Source organism: Syngnathus leptorhynchus, chromosome 16 (genome assembly GCF_054491065.1).
Source record: "Syngnathus leptorhynchus isolate UIUO chromosome 16, UIUO_Slep, whole genome shotgun sequence".
Classification (NCBI taxonomy): Eukaryota; Metazoa; Chordata; class Actinopteri; order Syngnathiformes; family Syngnathidae; genus Syngnathus; species Syngnathus leptorhynchus.
In genome coordinates, this window is record NC_141210.1 from 9,270,599 (window position 1) to 9,287,645 (window position 17,047).

Below are 17,047 nucleotides of genomic sequence, written 5' to 3' on the forward strand. Positions count from 1 at the left end.
GAGACGGTGCAACATGCGCTGCTTTCCTGTAGGAAATATTATGGGCAAAGGGTTGTGTTGGTGGAGAAGCTGCGGACAGAAGGGCTTGAGGGAGTATCAGTGAAAACCATTCTGGAAGTAGGGTCAAGTGGGAGGGGTAAGCGCTGTTTTTTTGAGTTTTTAAAAAGCACTGGTCTGGTGAGGAGAATTTAGAGTTGTAATGTGAAAAAAAAAAAAAAAAAAAAAAGTAGGGGCGGCAATGCAACTAATAGGATGCAAGCTGCCGTTAAACCCCAACGAAGAAGAAGAAGAAGAAGCTGCCCGCCCATGCTATCCTGATGGCAGTGCAATGGGCGGAGCAACTTGTAAATTGTAATTTCTTGGTATGTAGTGACTCTGTGTCTGCAGTTAAAAGTATTGGGAGGGGCAGTTCCCTGAGCCGACAGGACCTTATTCAGGAAATTATTTTGGCTGTTAGGGATGTCGCAGCGAGGGGGGTTAAGGTAGCACTGATGTGGGTTCCAGCACATGTGGGTATCCTGGCGAATGAGAGGGCTGACAAACTGGCAAAAGAGGCAGTGAAAAAAAGAGCGTGTGGAGACCAACATAGCGCTGTCTAAGTCTGAGGGTAAAAGTATTGTGTGGAGGGAAGTCATGCTGCAGTGGCAACAGCGGCGGGAGCAGGAGAGCAAAGGGAGGCACCTGTTCTCAGTGTGTAGTAGAGTGGCTGAGTCAGTTCATGAGTGTGGGAGAGGAGGGTGGAAAAGGAAGGATGAAGTCATTATTGCCATACTGAGGATAGGACATACTTTTCTTAACAGCACTCTCCACCTTTTGGGGAAACACCGGGATGGGCTGTGCTCTGAGTGTCAGGAGGAGGAGACGGTGCAACATGCGCTGCTTTCCTGTAGGAAATATTATCGGCAAAGGGTTGAGTTGGTGAAGAAGCTGCGGACAGAAGGGCTTGAGGGAATATCGGTGAAAACCATTCTGGAAGTAGGGTCAAGTGGGAGGGGAAAGCGCTGTTTTTTTGAGTTTTTAAAAAGCACACGTTTGGTGAAGAGGATATAGTGTTGTGATGTTGAAAAAAAAGTAAAAAAAAGTAGGGGCGGCAATGCAACTAATAGGATGCAAGCTGCCGTTAAACCCCAACGAAGAAGAAGAAGTGAAGGGGGCGCAGTGTGGGAGGAGCGCTCACGGGCACAGTTGCAACTCGGAGCTCCTAGCCTTCGAGCTCGTTTGACGGAGAACCCAAGACGACGGAGAAGCAAATCCTCGGCTCGGCTCCGACAAAGTTAAAACTTTAAACGCCAAAGTGACGACTGAAGGAGAAACAAGCATCGTACGCCAGGGGTGCCCTATGCCGAGTGGGCGGCTGCGAGGAAATGTGGCGGCGGACTTTGAAGCCACTTTGAGGTGAAGGAAGACCAACATGCTTAGCCAGCTTCTGCTAGACTTCTCCTGGCTTCCTCGCCTCGTCGTTGTCGTCGTCTTCGTTCTCAGCCGATGTCGGACCACTCTCTGCCAGTATTCGAGCGACCAGTGCAGCTGGAAAGGCAGGTGAGCAATAACCATGATAACCAAGAATGAGGACGAGAATAATTCATCCAGGCACTTTACACTTAAACACTCTGGCGCAGTTAGTTGCCACTTTAGGTAGCTAAATGGTACACAAGCATCACAATTGGCCTACATAGCAATGGATTAAAAAATATCGTCATAGCAATGGATTACAAAATATCGTCGTAGCAATCTCAGCATCACACTAGAATCCCCTCGTGTGGGTTTAAAAAACAACAACACTTGATGCAAAACTGATGAGTATGGCAGTGCCATTGAAAGAGCTCCTCTTCAGTGCTCATGCGGGGTGCGTTGGCATGTTTATTTGCCACAGATCTGTAAGTCCCTGCTTCTGATCACCCTAGGTATGTTGCTCTTTATTGACACAGTACATTGATCGCTCGCAAATGACGTAAAATGTTCGTGAAAGTTAAAGGGAGCATTTAGCTGCTAACAAAGACACATCACATCGCTCAGCTGACATCAAGTTTGGGTTTAAAGCAACATGGTGAGCTACATCAGGAGCCTGACTTGGTTGCTTAGCCTGCATGTGAGCTTATGGGCAGGAGTTGTGGCCTACAACAGCTCCCGGTGCCTCTTGTTTTATACAGGGTCCGGCAAAATGATCTGACATATTTGTAGGTTTAATAACATGCAAATTAAAACAAAAATTTTATTTTCGAAAAGTATATACCGTAATTTTTGGACTATAAGTCGCTCCAGAGTATAAGTCGCACCAGCCATAAAATGCATAATAAAGTGAAAAATAACACGGATATAAGTCGCACTTTTGGGGCAAATTTATTTGTCAAAATCCAACACCAAAAACAGACATGAACCAGCAACAACAGGCTAAACGATACGGTATGCTAACGTGACATATACTCAAACGAGGAGCTGAAAACAGGCCTGACGTAACATTCAGAGTTATTCAAGTAACTATTACATAAATAACACATTTATCAAACCATCTGTGTCACTCCAATTCATTAAATCCATCGATTGTGCTTGATGTAAACAATGCCGCGTATACGCCGCATATGCTGACGTCGGACCCTTGTAAGTTGCATTTCTAATTATTCCACAGACCCATGTAACGATATATAAAGTATATTTCAAATAACTATCATATTAAAACAATATTATCAAACCATCTGTGTCACTCCAAATCATTAAATCCATCGATCAAAGTCCTTGTTCTTTATGGCAACAACGCCGCGCGTGCGCTGCAGAGATCTAGTATATAACAATATTGTAGCTTTAACAAAGTACCAGGAAAGACGTGGGTTTATATAACAATATTATCAAACAATCTGTGTCACTCCAAATCATTAAATCCATCGATCAAATTCCTCGTTCTTTGTGTCAACAACGCTGCGCGTGCGCTGCAGCGATCTAGTATATAACGATAATGTAGCGTTAACAAAGTACCAGGAAAGACGTGGGTTTGGTAAACGGCTCTTTATTTAACAAAACAAGAGTTCAACGAGCCAACAACTACTGAACATCCAGCCACGGAGGTGGAAGAGCGCTCCATAAATAGGACCGGGTGTGCGTAAAAGCCATGTCCGAGCCCCATCCACCGTCCCTGGACAGCCACCCGGCCGAGCGCCGGCCCCCAACTTCCATCCACGGAGGTGAAAGACAGCTCCGTAGAGTATGACCGGGCGTGTGTAAAAGCCATGTCCGAGCCCCATCCACCGTCCCCGGACAGCCACCCGGCCGAGCGCCGGCCCCCGACTTTCATCCACGAAAGTGAAAGAGAGCTCCCGTCGAGAAGGACTGGGCGTGCATAAAAGCCATAATAGTTTTTCAAATCTTCTGTGTCACTCCAAATCATTAAATCCTTCAAACTCTTTGTCCTCCGTGTCACTTACAAACAAAGCCGTTAATGATGCCGGTAGTACGTGGGGCCCTTTGTCATCTTCGTCATCCCGTGATCAAATCCTTTGTCTCTTATGTAAACAACCCCCGCGCGGCACGGGTGACGTCACTTGCAGTTCAAATGACAGTAATCCCTTGCTACATCGCGGTTCGTTTTTCACGGAATTTTGACAATTTTTGAAAAAAATCACATATAAGTCGCTCCTGAGTATAAGTCGCCCCCCCCCCCCCCACCCCCCCCACCCAAACTTGTTTCTTTAATTTATTTGCATTTTATTAAACCTACAAAAGTCGCAGATCATTTTGCCGGACCCTGTATTTGCGTGTTAAGCAGCATGGGATTTCATGTAGATGGGGCATAGATACATTTTACAAGATCAAGTGAGTATGTTAATCACAAGTGTGGTCGCACACCCTTTCTGTCAGACAGTTGCTGAAAAGTTTTAACCTTAAAGTCTAGCCTGCATTATGTGGTTTAACCCTAACACCCCACCACCACTAATTCTCCTATCTCTCTCTCTCTTTCTCTTTCTCTTTCTCTCTCTCTCTTTATCTTTCTCTCTCTCTCTCTTTATCTTTCTCTCTTTATCTTTCCCTCTTTATCTCTCTCTTTATCTCTCTCTCTCTCTCTTTATCTCTCTCTCTCTCTCTATAGAGAGCGAGCGCGAGCGTCTTGTCACCGTGGGGGTTTCGATCTCTGTGCGTCTTGACACGTGAATAAGTTGACAATAAAACAGACTTTGACTTCATTAGCAGGCTGTTGAAGGATCTTTAATTGCATGCGGAAACGATGCAAGTGGGACCAGGCTTGAGTTAATGCCACTCAGCCGCTGACAGCTTCCTTCCTCCGTCCGTTTTGCTGCAGAACGACTGGCTGAAAGACGGTCCGTGTTTTTTTTCCCAGCACCGTTTAATACGGCAGGCGGGCAGCGGGTGGTCCCCTTTCCATTGCAGCAGTTTGCTCAAGTTCTTCCATTTTCAAGCACCAAGAAGCAAATCAGAAAAAAACAGTTTTCAGCCCTTGATTCAAAATGACAACTTTATTTCAAATTGACTGCAGAAATGTGTGTGTGCGTTTGTGCGTGCCACGCGGCGCGCGAGTAACTTATGGGAGCTCAGCCACGTCCCGCTAACGCCATGCATGTTTTGTGCGGTGCCATAGCGGGCTGACTCACGAGGGGCACACGCGTGACGTGGAGCAGGTGTACCTGCGCTGCGCCCAGGGCACCCTGGAGTGGCTCTACCCCACAGGCGCCCTCATCGTCAACCTGCGGCCCAACGGTGCCGCCGCCGCCGCCCGCCTCTCTGTCTGCGTCAAGCCCGCCGCCCGCTCCAGTGGAAGTAACATCTACCTGGATCTCGACGGCCGTCTGCGCTTGCTACTGCGCGAGGAGGAGCCGCCGCCAGTCAAGGTGCGCTGCTTCAGCATCTTGGAGGGCGCGCTCTTCATCGAGGCAGTCCCCCACGCCGACATTGGCCGCCGTGTTACCGCCTTGCAATACGAGCTGGTTGCTGAGGTTCCAGGAGCTGAGGACACCATGCTCAGGGGTAAGCGGGACCGTCGCCCGTGCCTTTCCGCCTCAAGGTCCGGCACAATCCGCCGCTTCCTGCTGCCTATGCTGTCTGTCTAATTGCACAGTTGCGGTGTGCATGCGACAGCTGAGACGGTGTTATTGTAGATGTAAAATGGCAGCACGTGTTTCCATGCCGCGTACCTGCTGAATCAGCCACCTCCATTTGTGTATTGGCGGCCGTCTGGCCTCGCGTATCCACATCCTGCATCATGACGGCCGTCATAATGTGGCCGCTGCCAAGGTTCTGGCATGCTTCTCAAAGCCATTGTCCTCGTGCGGGTTAACGGATGGACGACTTCCTCTCATCTAACTCGCTCACCCGTGCAAGCTGGAATGTTCTCCCGTGCAGCTGTTCCTCTGTCACCCCTTCAATGGAAACCTTTTTCCTCCTTTCCTTCTTGCTTATTGCAACCTCGTCATCTCTCATGACTTTTTGAAGTGGTTCCCGGTTGACTAGGTGCTATTCGTGATGGACGCTGTTTGGGTCTAGATGTTTTGGTGTCTTCTTCCAGTCTGTCAAGTGGTCTATCAGATTTGACCAGAGCAAGATGCTGATGTGGCTCTCGCTTTCATTCCTGCGGTCAGGTTTCACGGTCAACACGCGAACGTGCTTCGATTCTGCCTTTGAAGGCAACAAATAACCAAATCAGACACACCAGAGGGTTCTGATTCAAATTGCTGCAGTTGCAGTTTGCCATTTTAGTACAAAACTGGTGAAGTTCAACCAGAGCCATTACCCATTACGCAACACCACCCGAAATACGCTAGCTTGGAAATGACATTTTGCGCAGGCCCCAGTCCACTCCATATGTTACGTTGCCTCAGGAATGTTTTTAATACGCTTTGCAGCATTGTTTGCCTATTTTCAACATCCTTCGAAAGTAGAACATTGAAACAAAATTATACTCCCGCGCAAGATTGTGCAAATTGATGTTGGTCATGGAATTTTCATTTGTTCCTTTGACCATCAAAACCAATTTGTTTTTTCTTATAAATTATTTTTAATTGTCTCTTTTTCAAATTATATTTGTGGAATTGTGACATGAACCTTTTCTTTTTCCATCTCTTTTAGCACCCTGTCAGCCGTGCAGTGATGCCGAGGTTCTTCTGGCAGTCTGCACCACAGACTTTGGTAAGGATGTCTTTGTGGAGCTTTTAGCACAGCAGTTTACTACACAACTCTGTGTCTGTGTGTGTGCGTGTGTGCGCGTGTGTGTGTGCGCGCGTGCGTGTGCGTGCGATACTGTTTAGTGGCCCGCGGCATCATCAGGGAGGTGCAGGAGGAGGTGGCTGACAATTGCTGGTCCGTCAGCGTGGACGTCAGCCGCTTGCACAGACAAAAGACGCGGGTGTTTGTCCCCGGGGGTCCGAGAGCACGCCGCTGGTCGGGACGCATCATGATGCCGCTGCGGTGTGGCATAAAAGCCGGCGAGGGTGATTTCCTCTTCACAGGGACGCTGCGCTTCGGCGAGGCCTGGATGGGTTGTGCGCGGCGTTACAAGGACTTCCTAAGCTTGTACAGAGAAGCACAAAGACTCGGGAGCAATCCTTGTCACCTGGATGTGGACTGAAAGGACTTGGAGGAATCCATCCACTTTGTAGATTCATTTGAGACTGACCGTAGTCACCTTTGACCCCCTTTGGATGAAATGTAGCAGAATCCCCACCCCCTCTTGGTGTACAAAATGTGAATGAACAAACCAAAAGTGTATATTTGTGGCAGGCAGTGAGGCGTGCTTTGTGAAAAGCAGGATGTACAGAAGTTATTTCTTATCACAGAAATAGATGAAGTCAAGATTGTTTTATTTTGTTTACAAAATGCCTAGATGTGAAAACATTTAAATATTTCTGCCCTTGTGCACTTTGATGACACTTCAGTTGAATAAATATTACATTTTAAATTATCAGCCCAATGGGTGTAGTTTTCAATAAAGTAAAAAAAAAATACAGCTTAAAAAAATAAATTTCACCAGTCTGTCAATTGTCAGTCCATCAAAAAAAAAATCACTGGTACAAATTGCCATCTACTGTACAAATCTAGTCAAAGCAGTCTATTCAAAAACACCTGCCCTTCTAACCGTGACCGTTTCTCTTGACAGTTGTCAGTCCAGCAGTGTCTGACGGACTGAAAAGTTCAGAACTTGACCGCTTCGTAACGCTTACACTCGTAGGCAAAGTGAGGCGAAGGCCGTGGCTCCCATCCCAATCAATGGCAACCCCCGCCCCACCCCATGACGGGAAAATGATTGACAAACGCGGCCGGGTGTTGGTGTTGCGGAATATTTGTTTCTGATAAATAACTGCAGTTTCCGCACTCATTATACTGACCGACAAATACAAGTTACTGCGGCAGAACCCAGTTGCCAGCACAGTTCAGCAGAGCAGAGCTTCCCGCAACGGCAGTGGCAGCTTACAATTTATAGTACTGTAATTTTGGACTATAAGTCGTTCCGGAGTACAACTTGAACCAGCCATAAAATGCACAATAAAGTGAAATAAAACATGTAAGTTGCACCGGAGTATAAGTCGCACTTTTGGGGCAAATTTATTTGTCAAAATCCAACACCAAAAACAGACATGAACCAACAACAACAGGCTAAACGATACGATATGCTAATGTGACATATACACAAACGAGAAGCTGAGAACGGGCCTGACGTAACAGTTATTCAAGTAAGTATCACATAAATAACACGTTTATCAAACCATTTGTGTCACTAATTCATTAAATCCATCGATCTTGCTTTATGTAAACAATGCCGCGTATGCGCCGCATATGCTGACGTCGGACCCGTTGTAAATTGTAAATATATAACTATTGTAGCGTTAACAAAGTAACCAGGAAATACGTGGGTTTGGTAAACGGTTCTTTATTTAACAAAACAAGAGTTCAACGAGCCAACAACTACTGAACTTCCAGCCACGGAGGTGGAAGAGAGCTCCATAAAATAGGACCGGGCGTGCATAAAAGCCATGTCCGAGCTCCAGCCACCGTCCCCGGACAGGCACCGGCCGAGCGCCGGCCCCCGACTTCCATCCACGGAGGTGAAAGGAAGCTCCGCAGAGTATGACCGGGCGTGCGTAAAATTTTTTGAAAATCTGTAAAAAAAAATCACATATAAGTCGCTCCTGAGTATAAGTCGCCCCCACCCAAACTATGACAAAAAACGCTACTTGTAGTCCGAAAATTACGGTAGTTTATTTTTACAATCTATGGTAGGTTTTATAGTGACGCGCTAAAGCAGTAAAAGGGTCCCATGACAAAGAGGAAACCCGATGGGCTTCACGGAGACAAAAGCGTTGTGACAAACGTGAAAGTGATTTGTTGGACGCATGCCGCCCCCTTCTGGAGAGCCTAACAAAGCCAAGTTGAGACCTTTCCCTACCCGCTCGTCAGGGGAAAGAGTTGCAAAAAAGGATCCAAACGATGTATACGTTTTATCCTTCTGTTAAGAATGAAGGCAGTTATCACATTGAAAGGCTAAAAAAAAGCAAGCACAAATGTAGAGGTGCTTTTTCTGATTTTGACTTGGTAGTGGTAGATTGAGTCGAATGATTTTGACTTAGTAGTGGTTTGACTTGGTAGTGGTGGATTGAGTCGAATGAGTCCAAAAGCATGCCATACCACGGGCAACTTGCATCCAGTCCTCCCAATAACCAAGTTCATTTTTGAGAGAAATAGTAAGCAACCATTCCAATAGACTCTTTCCCCATTGTGTTTTACTTTTTCAATCGAAGGGTAGTATGGGGTGAGGTCAGGGCTCCATGGGGCCCTAGGCAAAATTATGTCAAGGGGCCCCCCTAACTAAGTCGTCCAAAGAGAGAGAGAGAGACAAGTTTCATGTGAAATAAATGAATGATTACTCAGTTTTAAATAACCAGTTGCTCCACCTCCTACTCAGTAACAGCATCTCCACAAGTGTACAAGTACGACAACAACAAATACAACTTTAGTCAATAAAACATCTGGTGACAAACAGATTGCTCCTCATTGCAGCGTCCACTCTGTTAATCAGTCTCACACAAACACACGCGCACACACGGCACAACTTCCTCTCTCTCACACTCCCTCCGTTGTTTCGTTTGCACTGACGTATTATTGGCTAAACGAATGGGTAGTTGGCTGATGGTTCTCAACTACTACAACTTTCGAACCAACAGCAAAACGGTGACAACAAAACACCCTTTCCTCTCATATGCTCTCTCCTGTTTATTTAATTCCACAGATTTAAGATGCACAGGCTAAACGAACACAAAACGTCAGTCAGCTTGTGGTTCTCAACTACTGCCTTTCAAAACAACAGTAAAATGTTAACAACCCTAGTTTACAACGTATTTGCGTACTTACTGTATCAAAGACATGGGCACGTTTTAACATTGTGCAAGATTTTCACTCATGTTCCATACAAAATTAACCACAGAAGAAGGGTAATGGGTAGCGTAACCATAAAAGAGAGGGGTTACGTTGCCTCGCTTACCTGACTGCTGTTGTCTTTACTCATTGTCGTAAAGACGCCTTTCTTTTTTCATTTCCCGATTTAAAATGCCATAACATCTATGCTGCAATTTGTCTCCGACACGTTGCTGCAAGCCGTGCAGCACTACTAACCTACAACACACATGACAGAATCAATAACGACGTCACGCGCGGCGCGCGAGGCCCAACGCTTAGTGCGCGTATTGGGCGCATCGACACGAGGTGAAGTGCACATGAAATTTCGGTGCTTACGTATTATCGGGAGGACCTTTAAAAAAACGACTCAAAAATTAAAGTAAATTATTTATTGAAACGATAACATTACATTTGTAATTCCGGAGGCCAGAACGTCGCAATTGCTTCCAAAAGTGACTCAAAGACATCAGTACAGGCAACATGCTTCCGCCACATGAATTCGGCCAAATACGACTCCAAATGGTGACGTGCAGTGCCACAGTGCTTCTTGTTTCGCCACTTTGCCGATCCCCATAGGCGTTCCACTGTCTGCGTATGAGCCCCGGTGTTCGGATCCACAAAGTTGTACTTGTGGTTGACGTTGAGGTGATGAAAGCCTGATTTTTCCATGTGAAAAAAAAGAAAAAGTAAAAATCAAAGGTCCTCCCGATAATACGTAAGCACCGAAATTTCCCTCCAACCCTATATTTTGCTTACATAATGTGAGGCAGAGAGTCCAATTAAAATGTTGAGCCTGTGTAACCATGTCTGGATTTCCACGCGGTGTCATTGCGTGTCACTGCGACGCCACTCCGAAGACCGATCTGTATTTAGAATCCCATTTGAGTTGCACCCGGGCAGGATCAAATTTCATTTAATGAAGTATCGATTTTCCAGAGCTGTCTGCTGAACGGATATCAAAGAACTGTGCCGCTAAAACCAATGGCAGGGAAATACGCTCATTTCACTTAGTCTGCGGTCAAATAGGAATCAAGTCCGAATCAGTATGCGAAAAATGGGTGAAATGTTGATTGTCAAACAACACAGACCATTGTGGTCATAATGAAAAAAACGATGAAACGTGCAAGCACGTTTGCTTGTACTGTGCACCCTGAGGCCATTTTCCACTTGATATAAAATCTGGCACCCAATTACCCAATACGGCAGATCCAGAAAGAGGGTCAGAGGAGGGTGGATGGTGGCGGTGTGTGCGTGTGGGTGGGGCAACGGTCTCAGACACATTTCATTTGCATGGTTATTTGCCAGATGAGGCTTGACAACACAAATGGAGAAGAGGAGAAAAGGTAAGGTTGCACAAGGGCTGCGGGGGCAAAATGGCTTGCCAGTTGTCTTTGTAACATCAGCAGACACGTCTTTGCTGCGTGCCTGCGCTTTATTTGAGTATGTCTAGATCCACGGAGGAAGCGCCTTTCCGACTTGAGCTGAAAACCTTTGAAAAGATGCAATTTGACAATTTTCTGAGCTTTTGTACTCTTACACATTCGGCATCAAGAGGAAGATGCAAGTGCTGATTTGTGACCGCCCCCCCCTTCCCCTTCTACAGGGTCCTCCCCGGAGTTGAGGCTGATGATGGTGGGCAGCAGCGGAGCGTCTCAGTTCCAGCTGGCTAACGTCATCCTGGGGCGGGAGGAGTTCCCTAAGGACACCGTCAGCATCTCTGGCAGCCGCAAGATTTTGGGGGAGCTGTCGGGGCGACGGGTGGCCCTGATTAGCGCCCCCAACCTTTACGATAAGGACATAACTGGCGTCAAGAGGAAGATGGAGCTGAGGAGGTCCAAGTGCTTGTCGGTGCCTGGTCCCCATGCCTTTCTGGTGGCCTTTGACATGGAGAAAATCTCACCCAACGACATCAGGACCCCGCAACTCATGATGCGGCGCTTCGGGAGACACTGCTTGAGGCACTGTGTGGTCCTGCTTGCCTGCGACAAGAACCCAGATGGCGCCGCCTCGGCGGGCATCGTGCAGAACGCTGACTGGCCCCTGAAGCGTCTGATCGAGGACTTTGGCGGCCGATTCTACATCTTCAGCAAGAACTGGCGGGACCGCAGCTATGAGCTCGAGCTGCTGCGTAAAGTCGAGTGGACGGTCGCCTCCCTGGGCGGCGCCTGCTTCTCCAGCCGAACCTTCTGCAAGGCCGAGCGCAGCGTGAAGAAGGAGGAGAAGAGGCTGATGAAGAAGGCGGCGGCTGATGACCAGAAAGCCCAGAGCGAGCCGGAGAGCCTGTCACATGAGTGGTACTGCCGTAAAGACGCCCACGCCGGCGCTGAGATTAGGGCCAAAGCCGAAGTGGATAACGACTGGCTGCGGACGTCCTTGGCAAGGGGGGTGGGCTCCGGCGTGGTGGCAGGGGCCGTCACGGGGGCGCTGGCCGGCTCTATCGAGGGCCCAGGAGGGATGCTGTTGTACGGCCTCATCGGCGGGGCACTGGGCGCCTCGGCGGGGGCTTCCGCTCAGGTGGCCACCAAGCGCATGGAAGACAGAGTGGTGCCACCTGCCAGACTCGACTTCAACTCCATCTTCATCAATCGCTTCTTTGCCACGCCTCGGCCCTGACGGCGTGCAAAGAAAACAATGCCCAAATTTCATTCCCGTAAAGTGAAGGCAACTGCACTCACCACAGCCAAGACTCTTGTTAGCAAATTGGAACTGGAGAAATGTTTAAAATGATCTTTCAAATCATGGAAATTCAAGCCGCCCCCCCCCATTTCACGTGGAGTTTGTTCTCGTCCAGAGCGGCGCTGTTTGACGAGGCCCCTCCCCTCATTGTTCTAGTTCAGGGCATTGTTGTTTGTCGAGGTCCCTCCCTTCATTGTTGTAGTCCAGAGCGCCATTGTTTAATAAGGCAACACACCTTGGAAACTTGAGAACTCGACTTCCTTCTTTGCCTCGAGCCTGCGGGGAGGTATGAGCAGACGTGAGCCAGACTTGTCAACCAACCATCACACGAGCAGAGCAGGTTTTTGTCATACGTTGCCTCGCATGTGTGGCATGGACCTGTTGGTCCACATGTTTTGTACATTCTAAATAGCTGTGGCCCTCTATTCTTTGTTGCTGAGTGGGGAGCAGCTCGATTAGAACCACGGCAGTAGCAGCACAACGAGGCGTCCGTTGTCAGAGCGCGACCGAGGAATTACCAGTAGGGGGCCGTCGCAACATTATTTGGAGGTGACGAACAGCAAGGACTGACAACCTTTTTGGACCTTTCCTGGCGGCAGCCATGGCGTCGCCTGTGGGACTCCTCTCCGAGAATTCCCTGCTGTGCTCTCTGTGCGAGGACGTCTTCAGTGGTCCAGTCACCACCCCGTTGTGGGCACAGCTTCTGCCTGGCCTGCCTTTGCCACTACTGGACGCAACACCAGTCCAGGTACTGCCCGCGCTGCAGGAGACTCTTCGCCAACAGGCCCGACCTCAGCGTCAACCGCGTGTTGGCCCAAATCTCTGACAGTTACAAGAAGAGCAGACCGCAAGAGCCGCCGCAGGAGAAGGTGCCTTCTTCTTTTCCAGTGCGTCTTGGCCCTTTGCATGCAGCTTCTTCCCTCACTGGGGTGAGAAAGCCGTGGAGTGCAAGCTGGACTGCTTGCCAGCCCAATGCAGGGTGCACGTCAACCAAAAGCACTTTCCCCTTGAGAAAAACACAAAAGAGCAAAATAAAGTGCAGCATCTTCTGGCGGCTCCAAAGCCAAAGAGCGGACGCACTATTCTTCCTGCTCAAAACTGGGACATTCCTGTCATCCTGATGACCAATTGACGCAAATGCAAAATTTTTTTTTGCCTTCTCAGACTGCCGGACCCCGGTCACTTAGTGTCGTCCTCTATGGACTAGAAAGTGGCCAGCTAGTGTACTGACAGACAAAAGTGACGCTTGGATTTAGTTCAAGTTGTTGTTCCACCTTGTTGTCAGGAACCCATCTTTTGTTTCTTGCTCTAGGCGATCAATGTTGAAGCAAATGATTGAGGAGAGGCTGCAGAAGATTGACAGATTGAAGAGTTCTCTTGAGCTCCAAAATGTTAAGTTGAAGGCCACTGCCAAATAATTACTGCATGGCATTTCTGATGCTTCTGTGCGGACCAATCAGAGCTCTTACCTCCGAGAAGTGCGCGAGAGCCAGAGAGTCTTCTCGACCCTGGTCAGCGCCATGGAGAAAAGCCAGAAGGTGATGGCGGCGGCCATCAAGGAGTGCCAAAGGAATGAGCAGAAGAAAGTGGAGAGCCTGGTGAAGGAGCTGGAGCGGGAGATTGTGCAACTGACAAAGGAGACCGCCGAACCCGACTCCCTGACTCCTGAAAAAAAATCCACGGTAAGTCTTGCCGGCCGCCATGAGCGAACCGTGACATTTGTTGAGCGCCTGCCCAAAACCCTTGTGTCTCTTTGAGACCGTTGCGTGTCCCGGCCATCCGGTCCAATTTAAGGATTGGTCCATGGTTACCCTAGAAAGTGACCCTTGTCTCAGGGTCACCAGGAGAGCGGTGTCGGAAATGATGGCCAAGATAAAGGTGGAGGTCAACAGGCTATCCAAATCAGGTCCGTTCTGACCGCACCTATAGTGAGCATCTGATGGTAAGCTGACATAGATCTTGTTTTTACTTGCAGAACTGAAACGAATTGAGAGATACTTTGGTGAGTCTTTATCTCCATGGACACAAATTTGTGTTCGAGTCTTTTTCAATCAGACTCCCCAACACCACCACAAAAAAAAAACCCTGATACGTTTCTTTCCCCTCCACAACACTTTGACCTGTCTACCTTTGTTCCAGTGGACGTGAATCTAAGTGCCCGGACGGCCCACTCCACTCTGTGGCTCTCTGACGACAGAAAAGAGGTGCGGCAAAGTGACAAGCGCCGCCGCGAGGTGGCGGACCACCCCAAACGCTTTGAGTGCGTGGTCAACGTCCTCGGCGAAGAGCGTTTCAGCGGCGGGAGGGCCTACTGGAAGGTGGAGGTCGCGAGAAGACAGAGTGGAGCTTGGGCGCCGTCCGCAGCTCCATCAACAGCTACGGCGTCTGACCCGCCAATGGCTTCTGGACTCTCAGCCTCAAGGCGGATGGGCGCTATGTCGCCAACAACTCTCCGGCTGCCGTGCTGGCGTTGGAGCGGAGGCCCCGCAAAGTGGGCATCTTTGTGGACTATGCCCTAGGTCATGTCTCCTTCTACTGCACCGAGACGGGCGTCCACATTCACACCTTCAGCGAGACCTTCACAGACAGCCTGCACCCCTTCTTCTGTCCTGGCCGGCTGCATGCTGGCAAGAATGCCCAGGCGCTCGTCATTTGCTCGGCTTTTTGCAGCATCTGATGGGAATGGCGGCAAGAATCCTTTGCCGTCTGTGGCGCCCACACCATTCATTCATTCATTAATTTGTTCGTTCGTTCGTTCATTCGTTCATTCATTCATTCATTCATTCATTCATTCATTCATTCATTCATTCATTCTATCTATCTATCTATCTATCTATCTATCTATCTATCTATCTATCTATCTATCTATCGGGACAGAAGGCGAGGGCGAGCCATGCTCGCCAGCAGCCAAACAGCACCTCATTGTGCTCGCACACCAGGCACCGGGAGACACATTAATGTCTTGACGCACACGCTTGTGCCCACGGCCACACCGCTCGAGTGCCAGCGTCTCGTTGCCACTAGACGCCGATCGAGGTTCTGACGCCTGCTTGCGGAATCCAGTCGACCCCCATCCCCGTATTGCAATTCAAGGACGTTGGACCGGCTGATCTGCTGAGCCGTTGACGACAGGACAGGGTGAGCCCGCTTTAAGGTAACCAAGTTGAGGTTATCCTTTTTTGTTTGTCAAATGACAGCAAGTTTGTTTGGACTCAGACAAACATCATCGATGATGATGGATACCAAGAGCTTCTTCTGACCTGGATCCACTTGACTAGATTTTGCTTCAGATGTCATTGTTGATTGTTAGGCAGAAATCGCTTTCACCAAAGCATTCAAAGGCTTTGATGAGGAACGCAATTTGACGGGTCGAACGCGGATGCTGACTGAGGCACTCCTTGTGCGGCCCACTCCAAAATGTCTCCATGAAAGCCGGCTTGTTTGCCAAGCGGCTCGCTGCTTTTTGTGAGAGTAGCCGCTTAGCTCGACACCCACAGGCTGCCTGTCAAAGACTGCCTTTCTCTGTGCTACTCCCTGGAATCCACAAAACCCGGGCCTGGGAACTCCAAATACTTGCGACAACCGTATGCCGTGAATCCCACCATTTTCTGCTGCGCGTGTCCTCGGCGGATCCAAAAGGTCCCCCCCCCCCCTAGGAAGTAAAAAAATGAGACGTTCAAAATTCAAACGGGAGACCTCACCGTAGCGTGCTTCAACGTCGTGAACCATTTGTTTCTGGGCTGCTTTTTAGATCACCCGTGCAGTGACCTCATCACCTGAAGGCAAAGGACTAAGCAGGGGAACGCCTTTGAAGACGTACACTTGACAAGCGGAGACTTCTTTCCAGCGCGGTGGGTGTGTTCGAGCGAGATGGCCACAACGGGCATGCAACTGGTCGGCCTCATCATGTCCATCCTGGGCTGGGTGGCCGGGGCGGTAGTGATCCTAGTGCCGCTGTGGCGGGTCACCGCCTTCATCGGCAACAACTTGGTGACCGCTCAGATCATCTGGGAAGGCCTGTGGATGACTTGCATCGTGCAGAGCACGGGTCAGATCCAGTGCAAGGTCTACGACAGCATGCTGGCTTTGCCCAGCGACATGCAGGCCGCCCGCGGCCTGACGGTGCTCTCGGTCATGCTGTGCGCCGTGGCCCTGGCTTTTGGGGTGCTCGGGGTCAAGTGCACCAAGTGTGTGGGGGTCAGCAGCCTCAAGGCGCGCATCGCCCGCATCTCGGGGGTACTCTTTGCCGTGGCCGGCTTTCTCTTCCTGGTGCCCGTCTGCTGGACCGCCCACTCCATCATCCGGGATTTCTACGACCCGCACGTGGCCGCTCCGCACAAGCGTGAACTGGGCCCGGGGCTCTATGTGGGCTGGGGGGCCGCAGCGTTGCTGCTGGTTGGCGGCTCTCTGCTGTACGCCGGCTCCAGTCCGCCCAGCACACCCGGCTCACCTGCCTTCAGTAGCGGAGAAAGCAGCCCCCGTCGGGCACCCGCCTCGCAGGTCAAAGGCTACGTCTAACACCGTCGGCCGGCCAGCTGGCTGGCTCCGAGGTCAGCCCATCTCGTGACGATAAGCCTGTTTCACCCCCCTCTTGATATTTAATATTTCCCAGCAGGCTTAGAGAAAATTGAACTCCACGTATGATCAAATAACCCTTTCCTCCATGTATGCCATCGTGAAGTACAATAAAACATTTGGCCTTTACTCGTATAAAACATTTTTCTTGTGCCATTTTTGCCTAGCACTTACTACACTAACATTCAAAAGGCTTGAGATACGTGCTTAAAAACAAAAATCACAATGTAAAAACAGAAGTGCCTACTAAAACCTAGCCTACTAAAATGAAATTAATCTGACATTATTTTTGCGGTGGAGGTCATTAACAATCTATTGACAACAGTGTGTTTTCATCGTCTGTGAAATGAAGCCATCCTCGTAAACATAATTTTTTCTTGCTTCTTTCGAGTACGCAACACTGGCT

At 49.2% G+C, this 17,047-nt stretch overlaps 4 protein-coding genes across 7 annotated transcripts; all 4 read left to right on the top strand.

Annotated features, from left to right (window-relative positions):
• The first annotated feature begins 1,032 nt into the window (after window positions 1–1,032).
• metrnla (meteorin like, glial cell differentiation regulator a) lies at window positions 1,033–6,904 on the top strand. 2 transcript variants are annotated; one of them, XM_085934682.1, is made up of 4 exons: window positions 1,033–1,535; window positions 4,586–4,971; window positions 6,070–6,129; window positions 6,249–6,904. In XM_085934682.1, exons 1-4 carry the CDS (start codon window positions 1,486–1,488, stop codon window positions 6,566–6,568), a joined length of 816 nt encoding a protein of 271 aa, XP_085790808.1. In that variant the 5' UTR covers window positions 1,033–1,485; the 3' UTR covers window positions 6,569–6,904. The 2 variants fall into 2 exon arrangements, with proteins under 2 accessions (XP_085790808.1, XP_085790807.1); XM_085934681.1 differs by having other exon boundaries at window positions 1,051–1,539.
• A 3,810-nt stretch (window positions 6,905–10,714) lies between these two features.
• Window positions 10,715–12,121, top strand: LOC147044780 (GTPase IMAP family member 7-like). Its single transcript, XM_085934406.1, has 2 exons — window positions 10,715–10,733; window positions 10,994–12,121. Exons 1-2 carry the CDS (start codon window positions 10,715–10,717, stop codon window positions 12,001–12,003), a joined length of 1,029 nt encoding a protein of 342 aa, XP_085790532.1. The 3' UTR covers window positions 12,004–12,121.
• Window positions 12,122–12,255: 134 nt separating this feature from the next.
• Window positions 12,256–14,743, top strand: btr02 (bloodthirsty-related gene family, member 2). The gene is given in 8 exon segments (XM_085934005.1): window positions 12,256–12,754; window positions 12,756–12,953; window positions 13,395–13,457; window positions 13,527–13,748; window positions 13,825–13,972; window positions 14,042–14,068; window positions 14,206–14,391; window positions 14,394–14,743. Coding segments are annotated over 8 exon segments (1,281 nt in total). The 5' UTR covers window positions 12,256–12,667.
• On the top strand, window positions 13,633–16,760 carry cldnk (claudin k). 3 transcript variants are annotated; one of them, XM_085934004.1, is made up of 2 exons: window positions 13,633–13,748; window positions 15,818–16,760. In XM_085934004.1, exon 2 carries the CDS (start codon window positions 15,937–15,939, stop codon window positions 16,582–16,584), a length of 648 nt encoding a protein of 215 aa, XP_085790130.1. In that variant the 5' UTR covers window positions 13,633–13,748; window positions 15,818–15,936; the 3' UTR covers window positions 16,585–16,760. The 3 variants fall into 3 exon arrangements, with proteins under 3 accessions (XP_085790130.1, XP_085790128.1, XP_085790129.1); XM_085934002.1 differs by lacking the exon at window positions 13,633–13,748 and adding an exon at window positions 14,609–15,204; XM_085934003.1 differs by lacking the exon at window positions 13,633–13,748 and adding an exon at window positions 15,126–15,220.
• Window positions 16,761–17,047: the final 287 nt, after the last annotated feature.